The 19,897-nt window shown below is 41.1% G+C and overlaps 1 protein-coding gene across 4 annotated transcripts in view; it reads right to left on the bottom strand.

The window, feature by feature from the left end:
• Positions 1 to 19,800, bottom strand: part of CBX5 (chromobox 5) — a 36,698-nt gene extending 16,898 nt beyond the window's left edge. Inside the window, exons 1-2 of one of the 4 annotated variants that reach the window (XM_045873288.2) lie at positions 19,631 to 19,800; positions 1,560 to 1,737 (exon numbers count right to left, since the gene is read on the bottom strand). In XM_045873288.2, the coding sequence (XP_045729244.1) occupies positions 1,560 to 1,696 (137 nt within the window). In that variant the 5' untranslated portion in view covers positions 1,697 to 1,737; positions 19,631 to 19,800. Of the gene's footprint in view, positions 1 to 1,559; positions 1,738 to 3,306; positions 3,472 to 3,547; positions 3,702 to 19,630 lie in introns of those variants that run through there. The other 3 variants (XM_045873289.3, XM_045873290.3, XM_064591151.1) reach the window with 3 other exon arrangements.
• Between the last annotated feature and the right edge of the window lie 97 nt (positions 19,801 to 19,897).

Raw genomic sequence — 19,897 nt, 5'->3', positions numbered from 1 at the left:
CTAACTGAACACTTGAAAATGTGACTAGTGTGAACTGAGATGTGCTATAAAATGTAAAATACACATGAGATTTTTAAGACTTAGCATGAAAAAAATAATGTAAAATATCTTAATTCTCATATTGATTAATGTTGAAATAGCACTTTGATATACTGCATTAGATAAATTATTAAAATTCACTTTTCTTTAACATGGCCACCAGAAATGTAAAATTACCCATGTGCCTTGCATTATATTTCTATTCCACAGCCACTCCAAGAAGCCTACACCAGTTCCTACCAGTGCATTGGGGTTCTGGAAAATCCATTCTTTGTTATCAGGCATCCTGAGAAGAGAATTAATCAAAAACTGAGGCAAGCGGTGCCTGGGTGGCTCAGTCGTTAAGCGTCTGCCTTCGGCTCGGGTCATGGTCCCAGGGTCCTGGGATTGAGCTCTGCATTGGGCTCCCTGCTCTGCAGGAGGCCTGCTTCTCCCTTTCCCTCTCCCCCTGCTTGTGTTCCTGCTCTCGCTAACTCTCTGTCAAATAATAAAATCTTTTAAAAAAAAAACTGAGGCAAAATGTCTACCGATCACATATATTTTACCTTTCAAGCTACCTCCCTCTGTGCTTCAATGTGTCTAGTTCTATCTATTCCAAGGAAAAAGAATAATCACCTTTAGCACTTCAGCCTATAGCCAATGACTTCCTAACAGACATTCTAGTCAATACTTCAGTATCATTCTTAAAGCTCATTGACTTTTAAAAAAAGGGTTTTAAAGGTCTTCAAAAAAAACAAAAACAAAAAGCCAGACAGATTAAAGTATTAATTGTAGAAAGTAGGTGGTGTGTATCTGAGTGTTCACTCAATTTCTTTTGCCTCGGCTGTAGATTTGAAATTAAAAAGATAAATACCAGGAGGGAAAAAAATGTGGCCTCAGATTTAAGTTTCTCATTAAGATGAGTCCTTCACCCTAGGTCACTTTTGAGATCCAAGGATCATTTTGGAAAGCTATGGGCTATGGAATGGATGACTTCTGCTTATATGTATATATTTTAGCTTAGTTATATCCAAAAGAGTATTAACAGTAACAGTTTATACTTTTTATTTTTAAGTAATCTCTACACCCAATATGGGGCTCGAACTTACAACCCGAGATCAAGAGTCACATGCTGTACCAACTGCGCCAGCCAGGTGCCCCAAAACAGTTTATACTTACACTGAAGCTTACCTGTCAGACTCTACATCTCTATGACAAGTACTATTTCCTATTCCTATTTTACTGAGGAGGAAAAAGACTAAGGAACTACACCAAGGTCACCCAGCTCATAAGAACAAGAATCTGGACCTAAGCAATCTGGCTCCACGTCTATGCACCTAACCAATTCATTATGCTGTCTCCCAAAAGCATTATCATTAGAAGACCAGCTCCAAGGGAGACTCTGTTTAGTTTATTGTTGCATCTTCTGACTCAAAGGAGTGCAGGTCAGGAGAGAAAAAGACAAAGATGGCAGTGGCTCATGAGGAAGGAAACCAAGAGTCCACCTCTGTAGAGTCCTAAGGCCTAAAGAAGGCACTTACTCAGAAAAGCCTTTCCACTTCAGTAGATATTCCACTTGCCCCTTAACTACACGCCTGTCTAGCACCTTCTCGACGACATACTCCTCCTCATCCTCTGAAGAAGAACTGTCAGCTGTCCGCTTGGTTTTCTTTCCCATGTCGCACACTGTTCCACCTGAAGGACTAAGGCCACCGGTTCCTGCAAAGAGGAAGATCAAAATGATCAGAATCCATGCAAGGAGTTAAAGCTTTGTCTTTTCTTGATGGAATGCAGGGGGTATAACACAAAGTTGCCATGTACCCTTCTTTTGGGTCTTGAAGCATTCTTACAGATGGTTCCTAAGCATATAAGAAAAAAATGGTCAATCCCCACTTTCCCAAATACACCTTTTACTTCAGCTCACAAGACCAAAATCATTAATATATACACAACTGTCTAACTCCTCTAATTTCAGATTCCAAAAGACAAGTGGTGTGGTATGTTACTCCCGGGTACTTCTGTGAATGTTAAAAAGCCAGGATCTCAAAGAAATGCAGAAAACTACCAGTTAAAAGAACAGTGACAGAATTAAAATCTTACCTATAAGGTGAATAAGGTTCTTCATAAAAATGAAAAAAGCCCCAAAATGTAACCTTCCTCTGCTCTAAGGATCTTGACTAGTCTCTTAGCACAAAAAGGCCTGCTCAGGCATCTTTCACCACTGTCTTCAGTGACTTGGTTTATCTTTCCCTTAAACAAACTGAGCTTGTCCCTACAGAGCGTCCATCAGTTCACAAAAGCAAGGCTAGGATCTCAGATACACTAGGCCTCCTTTTTCATTTTGGGATGGGAGAGAGGCAGGGAGAAAAAGAAATTTTTTTAGTCCAAAAAATAAAAATTAGTTACTGGATTGTTCAGTAATTCTCATGGCTCAACTAATCCAAATGGTTAAGGAGGTACCTCTCTTAACCGGAGCTGACTTTGGGCCAAAGGAAGAAGAGAAGGAAAAAGAAGTCTGGCCCCAAACTCACATCAACACGAAGCCTCAAAACACAGAGGAACCATTCACAGGCCCAAGGAAAGCTGAAGCAAGGCAACACAAATGGAAATTGAGTTAAGCTCAGAAATATGCACAACCAGGGAGTATTCAACTCAGAATCTAGTTTTTAAAATTCCCACATTGTTGTTTCCATAATCACTTTTAAGACTTCTTCTTTATCCATGTTAAGTGGTGCCTACAGTCTGGATTATAGAGTAGCAGGAACTGTTTTCTTAGCTGAACTCCATTTTTATTTTTCTGTAATCTTGAAAGATTTTTTTCAGCACTCTCTAAAAATATTTCCATCCTGACTAGAAGACAACTCCCAGGAACAGGGAAGGCCACTACTAATCTCACAACTGTGTTCAAGTCAAGTAGCATAAAAAGTTGCATTTATCAATTTAGTTCAAGTTAGCAAAATTTAAGGAATTATTCCAAGAACATCTAGTTGGAAGCCATATCTCCAGAACCTATTACAATAGGTCTGCCCACCCAAACAACTGTCTGTACCCATTACTGCCCTGTAAAAAAAACTTAAGTTTTTATTAAAGTACTTTATTTGGAAGAGGAGGTGGAGGGGGGAGAATGTAGACAAGAGTTTGAAAATAATTCTTCCATGAATTTAGAAGAGAGTCCTAAGCTTCAAGAAAAAAAATCTTATTTATTTAAAATAAAAACAGCCTCCGACCTCACCAGAGACAGGAAATGTCATATTCCAGGGAGAGTACCCCACCCCCACCCCCACTCACCTTGGAATTTCCGGGAGCTGAGCAGTTTAGGTCAGAGCGCTGGGGTTAAAACCAGCCCCGGGTTAGATGCATGCAGTTAAGCATTGTGGCTATGGCCTCCCCTGCCTCACGAGGAAAAACAAGGATTTACATATGTGTTCTTCAGTTTGAGGGAGGAAAGAGAAAAATCTCCCTTTATACCTTCATGCAGAAGAGGAGCCCCAAAGGTAGAAGATGAATGGGGGTTCCCTCCTTTACCTACCGGATCGCCCCAGTCCTTTCTTTCCCTCTGGGCTAACAGGAGGGGCCTCCCCTCCCAGGTCTGGGGCTTGGCGGGCTGGCGGCTCCCCCGCCCCCACCCAGCTGCCTGGGAGCCACTGCGCAGCTGTCCCAGCCCGTTGCCATGGCAACTGGCAGCCGTACTAGACTGGGGGGGGGGGGGGCGGAGAGGCAAACGGAAAAGTTAAAAGGCTTAACTTTCCTTTTCAGTGAAGACTGGGTGGAGAAGTTGGAAGGTACTCCCTTGGCCTCAAAGCTGAAGGCATTCAGAGCTCAAGGGAATTGGTTCTTGGGTTTTAAACCCAACACTGTATTCCTCTAAGAGCACGGGGAATTAATCAATAGCATTTTAAGATCATGTAACAGGATTATAGCTCAACTGGAAGGGGGAAGGGAAAAGCCAGGTCCCGCTACAACAGGATCCGTACAAACCACTCACCCCTAAAACCCAGCCCACCAGAAGCACTTTAAATAAGGCCTTTTCTACCATCTGTCACTGAACAGTTAATTAAAATTGCTTGGGGGATGGGGGGATGGGGGGATAGGAGGAAAGGGGGGAAGGGAAGTATTTCAAGATACTATACAACTTTCCTTCTTTGGGGGATTACTAGACACTGAAACAGAATCCAGACACTTGAAGCACCAACAAAGAACCTGTCCACTGAAATTACAGGTAGAAAAAAGTGTAATCCTTAAGTATTTTTTTTAAAAGATTTTATTTATTCATGAGAGACAGAGAGAGAGAGAGAGAGGCAGAGGGAGAAGCAGGCTCCCAAGGAGCAGGGAGCCCGATGTGGGACTCGATCCCAGGACCCTGGGATCATGACCTGAGCCGAAGGCAGACGCTTAACCATCTGAGCCACCCAGGCGCCCAATCCTTAAGTATTTTTAAAAAGAGAGGGGAGAGCAGTCCAGTCACAACCATTATTGTTGAATTAAAACCACTTTTCGGGGTGCCTGGGTGGCTCGCTCAGTCAGTTAAGGGTCTACCTTCTGCTCAGGTCAGGGTCCTGGGATCAGGCTCCCTGCTCAGTGGGAAGTCTGCTTCTCCCTCTCCCTCTGCCCCTCTCCCCGCTCCTCCCCACTTACGCTCTCTGCTCTCTCAAATAAATAAAATCTTAAAAAAAAAAAAAAACACTTTTCATTAGTAGTTATTGTAATGTTATGAAACAAATTTTTAAGTAATTACTATCTACCCGAAGCATTAATATATAATAATTTAAAACTCCATATATCAATAATCCCTAATACTTGAAAAAAGGAGGATTGAGATAAGAGAAGAGCTACTTAGATAGAGACTTGCAGTCCCATAAAGTTTCTTTTGTCCTGGCCCTAAAGAACATTTTGGAGAGCTCTAAAGCCCTCCTCTGCTTTACAATTCAGGTCTTTAGAGCCAGAGGTTGCTGCCATAGGAGAGTAAGAAAAAGGGACAATCAAAAGCAAAGATCCCAACTGGGGAAAAGGTGGAGAATAGTGATTATTTCGGTTATCAAACAGAAGTAATCATAGGGTATGAGAGTAGACAGTTTTTAACTACAGAAGATTTCCTCAAATTTGAATGTACCGGTCAGAAAAATCTCTGGGTAAAACTGCCTTTTTGGACTCTTCCTAACTTTTGAATACTTTGTGTAATTAAGGGATATAAAAACAATGCTAAAGGAATTAGATCAGGGTTCTCACTGTGTGATTAACTTGCTATGTGTGACCTTGAGTAAATAATTTGAGATCTAACCCCAGAATCACTAAAATGGGCCAAATCCCCACTGCCTACCTCCTAGGGAAACAGTGAGTTTAAATAGAGACCAAAGAGCTGGTAAGTCCCCCCAAAGAGAAGCTTTTGTAAAAATATAGGGCCAAATACAACAGCAGCAGGAAATATGTGACCTTCCAAATTCCTAAGCTGTTAAACCCTATCACACGAAGTTAACTCCTGCAGCTCAAAATATTAGTAGATAGCAACAAAGAAGGAAAGTATCTTTGTTAACTAGGTACAGGTAAACTAATAAAAGCTTCAGAGAATAAGCAGGTACATTCTCTCTTAAGGGTAAAATACTTATTCTTACTCCTTAAAACTCAGAAAAGCATTGGAGATGGCAGTATGAAAAGACTAACAGTAATTCTGTGAAGAGATAAAGAATGACAGCAACATTAGTATTTTAGTAAAACCTTTCAGAAAAAAAAAAAAGTGAAATCAACAAGAAGGACAAAAATATTCTGGTGTCTACCCCCCTACCTAGAACATCCGGAAATAATGTCAGATCAATTTCCTCCTTCCCACTCTTTAAGAACTGCCTAAAAGGGCACACAGCTAAGGTCTCTTTCTCTTTGGGAAATGGGTTTTGTAACAGCTGACAAATCAAATTGGGCCTGATGCCAGGAGTCAGAGTCCAACCATAATATTCTGTAAAGAATGGCACGCAACTGTCTTATAAATCTCCTGGACAGTCACAGATCAGAAGCTGGCAAGGATGACGACATAGTTCTGATGGAATGTGTCTTATCTTAACCTTGAAGTTACAGATCTGCTCAGGAGCAGCAGTAAGAAATGAGAAATGCACTCAGACATCGGAGGGAACATAATTCTCTTTTAGACAGTGCGACCCAGTGTATTAGGGTCAAATGAAACACAAAGCCAGACGGACAATTTAAGGGCTAGAGCCTGTACCAGATAAAGCATCAAGACTGGTGGTTCACGCTGAGCTTGAGAGGAGGGAGCGTTCAAGTATGAGAAATGAGACATGGCTGGCAGGATGATGGAGTGATTAAGGCAGAATCCCGATACCATGAATAAGGAAGAGAGGATGAGCCTCTGAGCGCAACCCTATCCTTGTAGAAATCTCCATAGGAAGGGGTGAGCAGCTTCTCAAGTTTCTAGAGTCTTTCAGGCATGAACAGCTCTCAGCCCTTTCTTGACTATACACAGTAACTCTCTGGTAAAGGCATCAACAACTACACACAGATTCCAGCAATTTAATTGCCCATCCGGACATGAGAAAAGAGAAGGCCCCACCAACCGTTCATATCAATGACACAAGGCAAATTCACCTTATAGGCCTCTGAGTGCTGGGCAAAAAAAACCCTAAACCAGGGATCTGGTGAGAAGTCAGCCTTGGAAAAACATCAAAGAGCTTTGTGGTCAGGCCCAGGCAGAACCCACATTCCAAGTCGATGACAGAAGACTTCTTTAACAGATAAATCTTCCAGGAAAAAAAAAAAAAGGAAGAGGTGAGGAAGTGAAGCAGAAAGAGAAGAAGGACCAAAAAATCCCACTCATTATAAGGGTTTAAAAAAAAAATGCGTAAGAAACTGTCAGTCCCCAGAAGTTAGAGAAGCCATTAGAGAAAACTGGGGCAATCCAGAACAACAGAGGTAATGGTTAGCTATTTGCATTTATCAATCCTGGATTCACAGAATCGCCCACATAGGGTTTCTGGGATCTGTTTGTCCAGTTCAGGCTTTGCTCTAGTCCCTCCAGTCACTACTTGGCAATGCCAGCTGTCTTGGTGGCTTTTCTTAGATCTTGGTGTAGCACATTTTATTTTCATCACTACTTACGAGCAAAAGTATATATACAACATAATTCTAAATCTTTTTCTGAGCTTGCTTTGTATTTTTAAAAAAGTAATGAAAACCAACTGGTAAATTGCCTCAGTGAACCACCCACTGAACTATTTGGAGGTGGTAGTCAGACCAAATGTCAAAACACATAATCAGTGAGCGCTCTGTTCATTTTAGAGTTTCTTTTTTCTCCCCCCACAAAGATTTTCTATTTAAGTAATCTCTACACCCAATGTGGGGCTCAAACTTACAACCCCAAGATAAAGAGTCACATGCTCTTCTGAGCCAGCCAGGCACCCCTATTTTATAGTTTCAATATAAAATCTATAAGCCCAGTAAGAAGGCAAAATCCTCCAGAAAGAGGGGAAAGGGATGAGGGCATATGCAAAGCTCCCTATCACATGTATTAATTAAATATGCTGTGGTTGGATGACTTCAGTTGGCCCAGGCTTGAGAAATTCCCATTTCTCCCCAATGTGCCTTGGGAAAGTTAGTGGCTTAAGTGAAGATTAGATAGTCAGCTGCAGCATTGTCTTCAAGGCGTCCTCTATATAGCCTATTGTAATAAATAAAACAGATGAAAAGAAACCAAATTTACAGAAGCATTTTAATCTGGTCTATATTCTTTGTTCTTTATGGATCTAGAAGCACCAATGATTTTAAGTTTGTAACACATACAGCATAAAACTAAAACACCCTCTATAAAGATGTTTTCTCTATTAGATTTATGATTTCCAAAGTATTAGCCATGTGGCATTTTAACAAAAACACACCATAGAGATACACATTACAGCTGTCCTGGCTGTCTCAGGTTTTGTTAAATGGGCTGATAACTATCACTCCACCTCCACCAAAAGCCCATGAGCACCCAATTCAAGAGGAGTTAAAAGCTTTTTAAATGTCTATTTAAGAGACTGGATTAGGGAAGAGTTGAGGAGGAAGATTAACTATGGTCGTTAACACCCCTATCATTAACAAGCCACATATAGACAACACAAACTTTATTAATAGAAAGGAGTGTGGAGAGAGGAAATGCTCTCCGTTTGGCTAGTGCAACTCCAGTTTTTGATTCTTTAAAAATCAGGCCAAGGCACTGCCTCATCCAGTCACAGAATTATTCTGGGGCAAAGTATCCTGTTTGTTGATTATCTAAGCCTCCTGCTCCAGTGAGCAAGGGAGTCAAGGGCCTTTTGTTCTTTTAGATTAAAACATATACATTATAAACAGAGATAAAGGCTGCCTTATAAATTTTATTCAGCTGTACTCTCCTCCAAGCTCTGACCACCATTAAAAAATATAAACGAATGTGTACTATAGCAAATCTCAGAACTGCTTAAAAGTTATCAGTCTGGTTCACTGGCATATTTAGCAGTAACACGCACAAATTCTTGATGTCTCATTACGAGATCACAATCCCAGAACATAATTTTATATGGGATTTTTTCCCTTTATTAAAATCCACTGAGGGCACCTGGGTGGCTCAGTTGGTTAAGCGACTGCCTTCGGCTCAGGTCATGATCCTGGAGTCCCTGGATCGAGTCCCGCATCGGGCTCCCTGCTCAGCGGGGAGCCTCCTTCTCCCTCTGACCCTCCCCCCTCTCATGTGCTCTCTGTCTCTCTCATTCTCTCTGTCTCAAATAAATAAATAAAATCTTTAAAAAAAAAAAAAATCCACTGAATTTCTTCTCTCAAGTGTCAGTCTTCTTTAAATTTAGTTAGGCCACACCTAAACCCATCACTGGGCAAGGTTAGATATCCAATTGTTCCAAGATTTATGAGAAAGTAGAATTTGGCACCACTGTGGGCAAATGTCTTCCAGATGGTGCTTTCCAACAACTTTGTCCTTGCAATATACTGAACTCCTCTTAAGGCACCACAGTCTCAGGTGGGTGTTATTCTCATACCCACTCCTCTCTTAATTAAATGTGATGATGCATGAACGAGTAGATCCAGTCACCTTTCATGAAGAACCTGGCAATTTTACCATACATAAATCTTAAGAAATATGGGTTATAGCAATGTTGGAGTAGTTACTATGAATCTTGGGTTTTTAGATACCACTTTGGCAGAGCATGTTCACAAAATATGGAAGGGTTAAGAGAGATGAAGTATCCACCCCCAAGTAAAAGAACAGTCATATTTTTCAAACAGCCATAAAATTAAGACATGGTGCTTATCTGCCAGCATCCAGCTTGTACAGATTTTGGACATCAGCAGCTTAAGGGTCACAAAGACCCCTCCAGGTTACTCTAACAAATCCTTTAAGGAAAAGCCTCTGCTATACCAGACAATTTATGCTCTCTCATAGCCTTAGAGAAGACATTCAAGAGACATAAAAATTAATTTGCATAACCATAAACTAAAATCTCTAAAATATCTCTAATTTAACTGTTGAGATGCTATTATAATTTAAGGCAATATGCTAAAATTTGATTAATACATGCTGACAAAAAAAGAAGTTTTTATATAATTGGAGTTAGATATCTCAGACTGTAAAACTTCATGGAGTAAAAGAGAGCATTCCTTCAACATATGGCATAATTCTATGCTTTGCCATTACCTTGGTATATTAGCAACATGAATTATATTCAAGTCATAGCCTACAATTTAGATAAATAAAATCAAGGCAGTACTGAACTTTTTCCCATCCATGCAACGGTATCCTTGGCAGCTCCTTGGCCATCTATTATGATCCTGACCAATTTCTCTCTGTGGCAATTTAAAAGCTGTAAAAAAATACATAATGGGTGATGACAGGAGAAACAAACCCACACCAGAAATTATTGAACCTTGTAGGTCTTTGCAAGTGTCTCTATTGACATTTAAGTGTGAGTTACTATGCCACAATATCATAAAAGTGTGTTTTACACTTCAGATATATTGATAGTTAAATGCAAAGAAAGGCCACCACCAGATTAACGGCTAAAAGGGACAGCCAATCTCAGACCACCCAGCTCTTCCACTGAGCGTTCTGATGTGTTCCTTAAACCAAGTAAGATGTTTCTATCTTTTTATCCGGGTTCCAACTGCAATCCTAATTTAAATCCTATGCTGAAGGGATGATTAACATTGCTATTCTGATCCTCGTTCTGGGATATTTATTGAGGGCTTGGTAAGTAAGTGTCAAGCATTGCATGGGCACTAAGTCTAACCCAGCCTTCAACTTAAGGGCTGAGGATTTTAACAATTTCTCCTTGGTGAAGTCAGCACTGGTTAGTCCTGTCCCCAAAGGCTGTTATAAAAAAGCTTCTAAAGAGGCAGCTTGTTAACAGTGGCAAAATCAGGACTAGGAATAAGGAGATGTGGTCCTCTCCCAATTAGGTAACTGAAAGATCAAACTAGCCAGTTCAGTTAATCTTAACGGTGTTATTTGCCCTACTTATCTCGTAAGTCTACTGTGCAGGGAAGAAAAAAATCTGGAAAATACTTTTAAAAATATAAAGGGGGTGCCTGGCTGGCTCAGTTGGTGGAGCATGTGACTCTTGATCTCAGGGGTGATCTCAGAGTTTGAGCCCCACCTTGGCTGTAGAGATTACTTAATAAAATCTTGGGGGGGGGGCGCCTGGGTGGCTCAGTCGTTAAGCGTCTGCCTTCGGCTCAGGTCCTGATCCCAGGGTCCTGGGATCGAGCCCTGCATCAGGCTCCCTGCTCTGCAGGAAGCCTGCTTCTCCCTCTCCCATTCCCCCTGCTTGTATTCCCTCTCTCGCTGTGTCTCTCTCTGTCAAATAAATAAATAAATAAATAAATCTTAAAAAAAAAAAAAACAGAATAAAATCTTGGGGTGCCTCAGTGGCTCAGTCAGTCGAGGGTCCGACTTGATTTTTGGCTCAGGTCATCATCTCAGGGTCGAGGGATAGAGCCCCGTGTCAGGCTCCACACTCAGAAGGGGGTCTGCTTGAGATTCTTTCTCCCCCTCTCCCTCTGTACCCCCCCACCCCCACCCCACGGGCTCACCCTCTCTCTAGAATAAATCTTCAGGAAAAAAAAAATCTTAAAAAAAAAAAAAATACACACACACACACACACACAAAGGAAACAGAAGTTTGCCTGATAATAGATGTTAAAAATAATGAATGCTTTAATTGTTCCTTCCTCACCTATTTTCTGGAAGAGTTTGTAGAACTGGTATCTCTCTTCCTTAAAGGATTGGTAAGGGGTGGGGGGAAGGTTTGGTGAAACTTACCAGTGAAGCCATTCAGGCCTGGAGTTTTCACTGGGGGAACATTTTCAACTACAAATTTCATTTCTTTAATAAATATGGAGCTAGTGAGGTTCTGTATTTCTTCTGAAGTGAACTTTGGCAGTTTGTCTTTCAAGGAGGTGATTCAATTCATCTAAGAAACTGAATGCACTGGCATAGTTGTTCGTAATAGTCTCTTACTACTTTTTCAATGTCTCTAGGATCAGTACTGATATCCCTTCTCTTATTCCTGATATTAGTCATTTGTGTCTTTTTCCCCCCTGATCAGACTTGCTTGGTTTATTAATTTTATTGATCTTTTCAAAAACCAACTTTCACTTTCATTGATTTTCTCTTTTTGTTTTATACTTCACCAACTACCTTCTGCTTTTATCTTTAGCATTTTCTTTCTACTTAATTTGAATTTAACTTGCTCTTCTTTTCCTAGGTTCTTAAGATAGAAATGTAGGTCACGGACTCTAGACCTTTCTGCTTTTTTAAAAACTGAAGCATTTAATACTATAAAATTCCCTTTAAGCACTGTCTTAGTTACATCCCACAAATTTTAAGGTCATGTTATCGTTTTTATTCAGTTCAAAATATTTTCTAATTTTGTGATGTCTTTGATCCATGGGTTACTTATAAACGTGTTAATATAATTATAAATGTATATATTTCAGTTCCATTGTTTTTTCTTTCATGTATTTTTTTTTTTTTTAAAGATTTTATTTATTTGCGAGAGAGAGAATGAGAGACAGAGAGCATGAGAGGGAGGAGGGTCAGAGGGAGAAGCAGACTCCCTGCCGAGCAGGGAGCCCGATGCGGGACTCGATCCCGGGACTCCATCCCGGGACTCCAGGATCATGACCTGAGCCGAAGGCAGTCGCTTAACCAACTGAGCCACCCAGGCGCCCCTATTTTGAAGTTTTATTATTAGTTGTGTAAAATTTAGGGTTCTTGTGTCTTTTTGATGAATTGATCCCTTTATCATCTAATCTGGTGTTAGCTATCTGCCCTACCTACCTCATGTCTGTTATGGAAAAAGAACAAAACAACTCTTTGGAAAGTATGCAGCAAACAGAAGGTAAGATGTCTGATGATACAGGAAGTTAAAATAACTTTAATAAATTTTCTGAACTATCTGTAAGTTATATCTATGCTTGTTTCCAACTACTCATATAAATAGGGTTTGCCGATGTTTTATCAGATCCTTACATGTAATTTATTGTTGTGAAATACTGAACAAGTTAGCAGTATATTACCCTCCACAACTCCCTGTGAGGTAAGTGAGTCTTACTGATTTAGGGATGAGAAAGAAGGTACATGGAGTTCAAGGATCTGCCTCAGAAACCAAACTTAAGATAGATTTCCCAGCCTGTTGGTTGACCTCTTTAGCAGGGCATTTTATTCCGACATAATTATGCCTGCTGACTCAGATATGAACTTGCTTTATTCTAAGAAATGGAGATTATAATCAGAGAAATACTTGAATTCAATTTGGTTCCTCCTCCTCCTCTCCATGTAAGAAATAAATAATGAGTGTACTAAAAATTTGACCTTTGAATAGTCCTTTCAGCAATACCATCTCAACCCCATGTTTTGTAGTGTCGTTTCTAGCAATGAAGTATGATGGAACAGGCACTCAGTTAAGTCTGAAGGGTAAGACTGCATGTGAAAAACTAGCTCCACAACCTAGTTTCAGGTAGGAAAATCTGTCACTGTTTAATTTTGACAAACTATTCTTACTGGAAAGGAAATCCAGACTACACAGTCCACAGCCTCATTAAGATGAGAGTGAAAAACGGCCCAATCTGTCCATTATACCTTTTTTTTTTTAAGAAAACCACACACAATTAACAAATTTGTTACCCTATGTTAATACCCCAAGGATCTGACAACCAGCCAACAAGTCAGTCATCTATCCCTCAAATCCTAGGCAAAGGCCTCCACTGGCCCAAAATATTAGAATGAGTTCTTCACTCACATTTAAAATCACTGACTTCAAAAAACAAACTCCCAGACAATTCAGGCATTATTTCATAAAAGTCTTTGGTCTAGAAGGCTATCAGCAATCACCTATCCAATTCTTTCCATATAAGATGAAGAAACTAGGGACCAAAGAGGGCAAATAGCTGACCCAAGCTTGTATCAGTAGTTAATGACAGAAGAGGGAAGAGAATCTAAGTTTTCTGAGCTTTTTTTCCCATTTGCCTCTCATTTTAAAAATAACTTTTCTTGGGTCACCTGGGTGGCTCAGTTGGTTAAGTGTCCAACTCTTGATTTCAGCTCAGGTCATGACCTCAGGGTAGCAAGCTAGAGCCCGGTGTCAGGCTCCACCATGGGTGTGGAACCTGCTTAAGATTCTCTCTACCTCTGCCCCTCCCTCTCTCAAAAATAAATAAATAATTTTTTCTTGGGGTGCCTGGGTGGCTCAGTTGGTTAAGTATCTGCCTTTGGCTCAGGTCATGATCTAGGGGTCTTGGGATCAAGCCCCGCATCTGGCTCCCTGCTCCGTGGAGAGCCTGCTTCTCCATCTCCCTCTGCCACTACCCCCTGCTTGTATGCCCACTCTCTGTCAAATAAATAAAATAAAATCTTTAAAAGTAAATGTTTCTTGAAACCAAAAAGATAATTTAATTAACTTTTCCATTAAAAAAAAAAAAAGATTTTATTTGAGAGGGAGCGCATGTGCGCAAGCGGGCATGAGCTAGAGGGAGAGAATCTGAAACAGATTCCCACTTGAGACTCCATCTCACAACCCGAGATCATGACCCGAGCCGAAACCAAGAGTCAGCCATCTAACCGACTGAGCCAGCCAGGTGCCCCATAGCTTTTTCTTTTTTGAATTAGGTAAAATTTATTTGGATAAGGGTTAGAGAACTAGGTTATAGTGGTCTGAATATGGCCCCCCCAAAGATACCCAAGTCCTAATCCCTTGAATTTAGGAACATTACTTTATATGGCAAAAGATGTGAAAGGAAAAATTTATCCTGGAGTATCTGGGTGGCTCTTAAAAGCAATGACATCTATCCTTATGACAGGCGGTTCTGAAACAGAGACACAGAAAAGAAGACAACGTGAAGAAAAAGCAGGGAGAGATGAGGCTGACAGTCACCAGAAGCTGGAAGAGGCAAGGAAGGGACCAGAGGGGGCTCCACACCTTGATTGTAGACCTCTGGTCTCCAGAATTGTAAGACTAAATTCCTGTTGTTTGAAGCCACTAAGAAGCTCGTGGTAATTTGTGCCAGCAGCCACAGGAGACTAATACACAGGGGAAATAAAATGTTAAAAATCATAAACTGGATGTATATAAAACCAGTTATTGATCCAAAAAGAACTGTACTTCAAGTAGCCCAAAGAATGCCTAAAACCTTTAAATATTAAATACCTCATTTCAAAGGGTAAATTAAGGCGATCAGAGAATGTAACTTACCCCCCAAAATACTGGCAGATCCAGGAAGACAAACTCAGCAAGGTCTAATATTTACATAGCTGCTAACAAGAACAGTGTAGGTTTTTCCCCAAACATGTTAGCTGGTAGAGCTCCTGGACAGACTAAACATAGGCACCAGTTGTCACTGTGGGTGTTCTGCCAACACAAGTGTAAAGTTGTCATCAGAAATGAATATGTGGCTTCGAGTAGCTTACAGAAATCCAACAAAGCTGTATCTTGGACTCTGCACAAGCCAACTCTTCTCAGGATGACCTGGACTCTTTCCCATTAGTACAATGATCAGCTAAAAGGCATCCTCTATAAGGAGGAAAGGAAAATCAAAGTTTATGTCAGGGAAAAAAGATAACTGCCCAGAGTTCAAGTTCATGAATAACAATGTGTAAATAGCAGCCATGCTGAGTCAGTTACAAGTGATATCTCACATTGTAATTTACTACTTTTAAAATCAATATCCACAGCACACAGCTTTAAGTCCAATTTCATGTAAGGTAAGTGGAAATAAAAATAGACCAAGCAAAAGAACAAGAAAAGGAAAGAAATGCTTGGATTTGTTAAACGTGCTATTCCAATAAGATATATAAATCATGCTATGTAGTTAAATAAAATACCTAAATAAAAATTACTAATCTTCCTCAGAAACCTCTGTACCCTGGATATCTTTCTCTTTTCTAAAGCTACTAACAAGGGCTCTGAAAACTACCAAAACTTTCCTTGAAATATAAAAATCCAGCCACTGCAGAGTAATGTTCTTTTTTCTATTTTGCCTCAACCATTACCCTGCTCACCTACTATCCAGATAGCTTTCTACTTCCTGGGTTTTCAGACAGACCAGTGAAGATGTGTTATGTTCCCTTTTAGTGAACACTATCCTTTTAGGTTTGGCAGCAATAATATATCCTTAAGTTGTAAACACAAGTACTTGAAATTTAATCTTGCAACACAGGCTAAACATCTTGTTAACAGGCCAGTACAAATGAACAACCAAACCAGGTTCTCCAAAGGCAAGAAGTGTAAACTTAAGATTTTCAATGTGGGGGTACCTGGGTAGCTCAGTCAGTTGAGCATCCAACTCTTGATTTCGGCTCAGGTCATGATCTCAGGGTTCTGGGATTGAGCCCCGCTTCTGGCTCTGCACCTGGCTGTGAGGGGAATCCGCTTGAGGATTCTCTCCCTCTCCCTGCCCCCACCAGCCCCTGGCTCCTGCACACAAGCGTGCACACGCTTCCCTCTCTCTCAAATAAATAAAATAAATCTTAAGGAAAAAAAAAAGTTTTAAATGTGATAGTCTCATAATATCAATGAAAAATTATCCACTAAAATTTTCCTACTGGAGAGAAATATTCATCAGATCTATTAACTCTAACACTGTAAGAGAATTCACAAAAAAGCAATGTGTACTTGCACATCACAGTAAACCAAGAAGCCTATGTTCAAATCCTGAAATCTTTCAAATTAAAACCATCAAATAAAGGGTCATGGTTAATTTGTTTATAAATCCAAGCAGCTGGGGCTGGAGATGGGTGGAACCCATTCGGAGTACTCTAAAACGACAAGATTTACCTATTCTTCAGATCAGTTTTCTTTTTTCCCCAATCTGTGGGTCTATACACAGTGACGAAACCAGCAAAAACTGACCTGCGTTTTTAAGAAAATGAAAGTGTACTGTAGATGAGAAAGTACCAGAGTGCTTTGCACATATATTCATACAGTGAAGCTTGTTTCGATATGTGTACAGTGTAAATGTATTTCTTAGTAAGGGTCAAGATCAAAAATTTGAGACACATTGATCCAAAAGAATCCCAGTAGCAAGTGAAAATGTAGTAAGAATCTAACCCAAAGTCCACCTTTGTCCAAAACATATCTGCCATTATTTAGGCAGCCAAACAAATACAGGATGCAAGGATGCAATCAATCATGTTTAGAGTGCAAGAAATGGTAAAAACTTAATGAAATTTTCCTTTTATCCAATGGAATGATGATCTCTCTACATCTGAAGAGATAACCGTTAGGATTTAGTGATCCATTTACCAAAGGCCACTTCCTAAACACTTCACCCATCTTCTCCCTCTAATTTCCAATTATTAAAATAAAAGATTTTGACAAGATAATCAACTCCAGCATCTGTCATGTTACTTATTTATTCTTATGTAAGTTTATTTAAATAATCTCTACACCCAATGTGGGGCTCAAACCCATGACCCCGAGATCAAGAGTCGCATGCATGCTCCTCCACTGAGCCCAGCCAGGCACCCCCAGCATCTGTCACTTTAAATCAATGGTTTTCTTTTCTTTCTTTCTTTTTTTTTTTAAGTAATCTCTACACCCAATGTGGGGCTTGAAGTCACCACCCCGAGATCAAGAGTCACGTGCTCCTCCGATCAAGCCAGCCAGGTGCCCCTAAATCAAGTTTTCAACTGAGGAAGATTTTACACCACCATCACCCCCACTGACACCCCCAGGACATCTGGCAATGTCTGGAGACATTTTGACAGTCACAAATGGGGGTGAGGGAGGAGATGAGATGCATTTATTAGCTCAAAATGTCAACAGTGCTGCAAGAAACCCTGTAGATCAAAATTGTATTCCTTTTGAACCTAAATAAATTAGGGGCAGATAACCTTAATCTAGATCCCTTTAGTTCTTATAAACTCAGCAGAAGCAGCTGCATTATTAGCATACCAACAAACAGTTTATAACAATTTGCAACAAATTTGTCCTCTTGCAAGTGTCAGAGAACAAAAATCTCTCCTCTGTTCATTACAAGGTCAACTAAAATTAACTTTTGTACAAAGTCACAGAGGTCACTAATCAGAAGTGTACTTCATATGTAGTTGAAATTATTACAGTAAACATTTTTCTATTAACCTTAAGTCAGTGAACAAGAGAGCAATTTAGATTCTGATATGGCCATTATATAATGAAAATTTCTTTTACAAAACATCTTCAAATCAGCTGAATGGGTGTTACCAACAGGTGATTACAATGCCTGTAAAATAAACACTTTGAAGGAAATATAATCAAGGCAATGGAATAATCCAGGTGATGGCTGACTCCTCCTGTCCCTAACACCCTAAGTATCACCCTTGTTAAGCAACTTATCAAAATTCAGATATCCTCAAAGGAAGAGCAGAAAGAGAACTTAGAAACTCTTTAATGGTGTAAAGAAAGAACATACACAGGGGGAAAGTTCCTCAAAGAAGAGACTAAGATAAAAGCATTGAGACATAGATAATGCTTGTGAAATCCTTAGCACGATGTCTATCTACCTAGCAGGTACTAAGTACACACAAAAAAGTTATCTTTTGGGGGCGCCTGGGTGGCTCAGTCGTTAAGCGTCTGCCTTCGGCCCAGGTCATGGTCCTGGAGTCCCGGGATCGAGTCCCGGGATCGAGTCCCGCATCGGGCTCCCTGCTCGGCAGGGAGTCTGCTTCTCCCTCTGACCCTCCTCCCTCTCATGCTCTCTGTCTCTCATTCTCTCTCTCGCAAATAAATACAATCTTAAAAAAAACAACAACAAAAATAAATAAAAATAAAAAAATACAAATTTTAAAAACTTTTTTTTAAAGATTTTATTTTTTATTTATTTGACAGAGAGACACAGCGAGAGAGGGAACACAAGCAGGGGGAGTGGGAGAGGGAGAAGCAGGCCTCCCCGTTGAGCAGGGGGCCCGATGCGGGGCTCGATCCCAGGACCCCGGGATCATAACCTGAGCCGAAGGCAGACGCTTAACCACTGAGCCACCCAGGCGCCCCTTATAATTTGTTTTCTTATCCTGAGGATCACCTTATTTCTTAAGGAAAACACAGCACTCTCTCGAGGTGTAAGGATAAAAGAGGAGGTAAGCAGCAAGTGATTATGACTGGAAACACAAAAACTGACTTTTTCACCTTTATTTAACCACAAATTATGATCCCTGAAAAGACTTAAACATTAGAGATCCAACTTGCCTAGATCTCAATCTATCCCTAGAGATAACACACTTTATAGTATGTAGCCTTCCAAAACTTTGTAAATGGATTTACAAGTATCCATTTGTCCGTAGAAACATGCATCATTATGTAGATTTTTCTCAGGCGCCTTTCCACGACAGTAGAGATTTATCCTATTGGTTCTAACATTGCAAGTCAGTCGTCCTAAAGAAGTGAGTTCCCAAAGACCTACCCTGCTCCTCTCAAAACCTAAAAAGTGCTGAGTGATGAGAACTAACGATGTAGCGGTGAAAATGCCAAATTCGAAGCAATACAGGAGCAAACTTCTAGTTTCCCTACCAGAATGGTATGTGGGATGGAGGCCTAAAGGCTTCGTTAGAGAAGTCATTGTGAATAAAATATGCACCCGCCGCGCCATCACACGCATTGAATCCTCTTCACTACCCGAAATTTTAGACCTTCCTCTTCTGGACCGCTGACTGGGCGACCTGCCCGAGCGCTTTCCGTAGGCAATGCGCCTACTGGCTCCAAATTTGGTCCATCCGTTTAACCGCCCGACTCCTGCATTCCCCATTGGAAGTCAACCCGCTGCCTCTTGGAGGAGCCCAACCTACCGCGCGCTCCGTGCTCATTGGCTCAGGGAGACGCTGCTCAGGAGCAGAAAACCCGCCTCCCACATTCCGATGGCCCAAGGACCGATCAGTCGCCAGCCAAAGGCAGACCCAATTGGCCCATACACAAGCCAGTCAAACTCTCCGGCAGCAAAGCTCCATAGAATTTACGGGAATAAAACATCCCGCCCATGTTCTTCCATTGGTTGGCCGAACGCACCGCTCCCCCTTCACTAGCCCCCACCCCGCGGTCCATTCATTTCACACAATAACGGGCCCAATTGGAGTCAGTTCAAGACCTCATATGGGTAGGCAATTCTATCCGCCACTTACCCGGAATCGAGACCGATCACTCACGCTAATGTCTTCCCTGTTCCTCTGTGGTGAGGCCAGACCACAAGACACCACCGCCGCCGCCTTCTGCGCAACGCCAACCGCCCGCCAAAACGGATCCTTCCCTGCGCCTGCGCGACCAATCCTGGGACTGGACCCTATCTCCGCCCATTACGCCTGCGCAAAACGGGGCACAACTCCCGCCATTACGCAGGCGCTGTAGATTCGCCGCCGTCTCCCGCCCGCCATTTCACGTGCTCCAAGCGC

This window comes from Mirounga angustirostris, unplaced genomic scaffold (assembly GCF_029215605.1).
Source record: "Mirounga angustirostris isolate CCGP_5_RB_7025 unplaced genomic scaffold, mMirAng1.0.hap1 SCAF_5, whole genome shotgun sequence".
NCBI classification, from domain to species: Eukaryota; Metazoa; Chordata; class Mammalia; order Carnivora; family Phocidae; genus Mirounga; species Mirounga angustirostris.
This window is presented reverse-complemented; position numbering and strand designations above follow the sequence as displayed.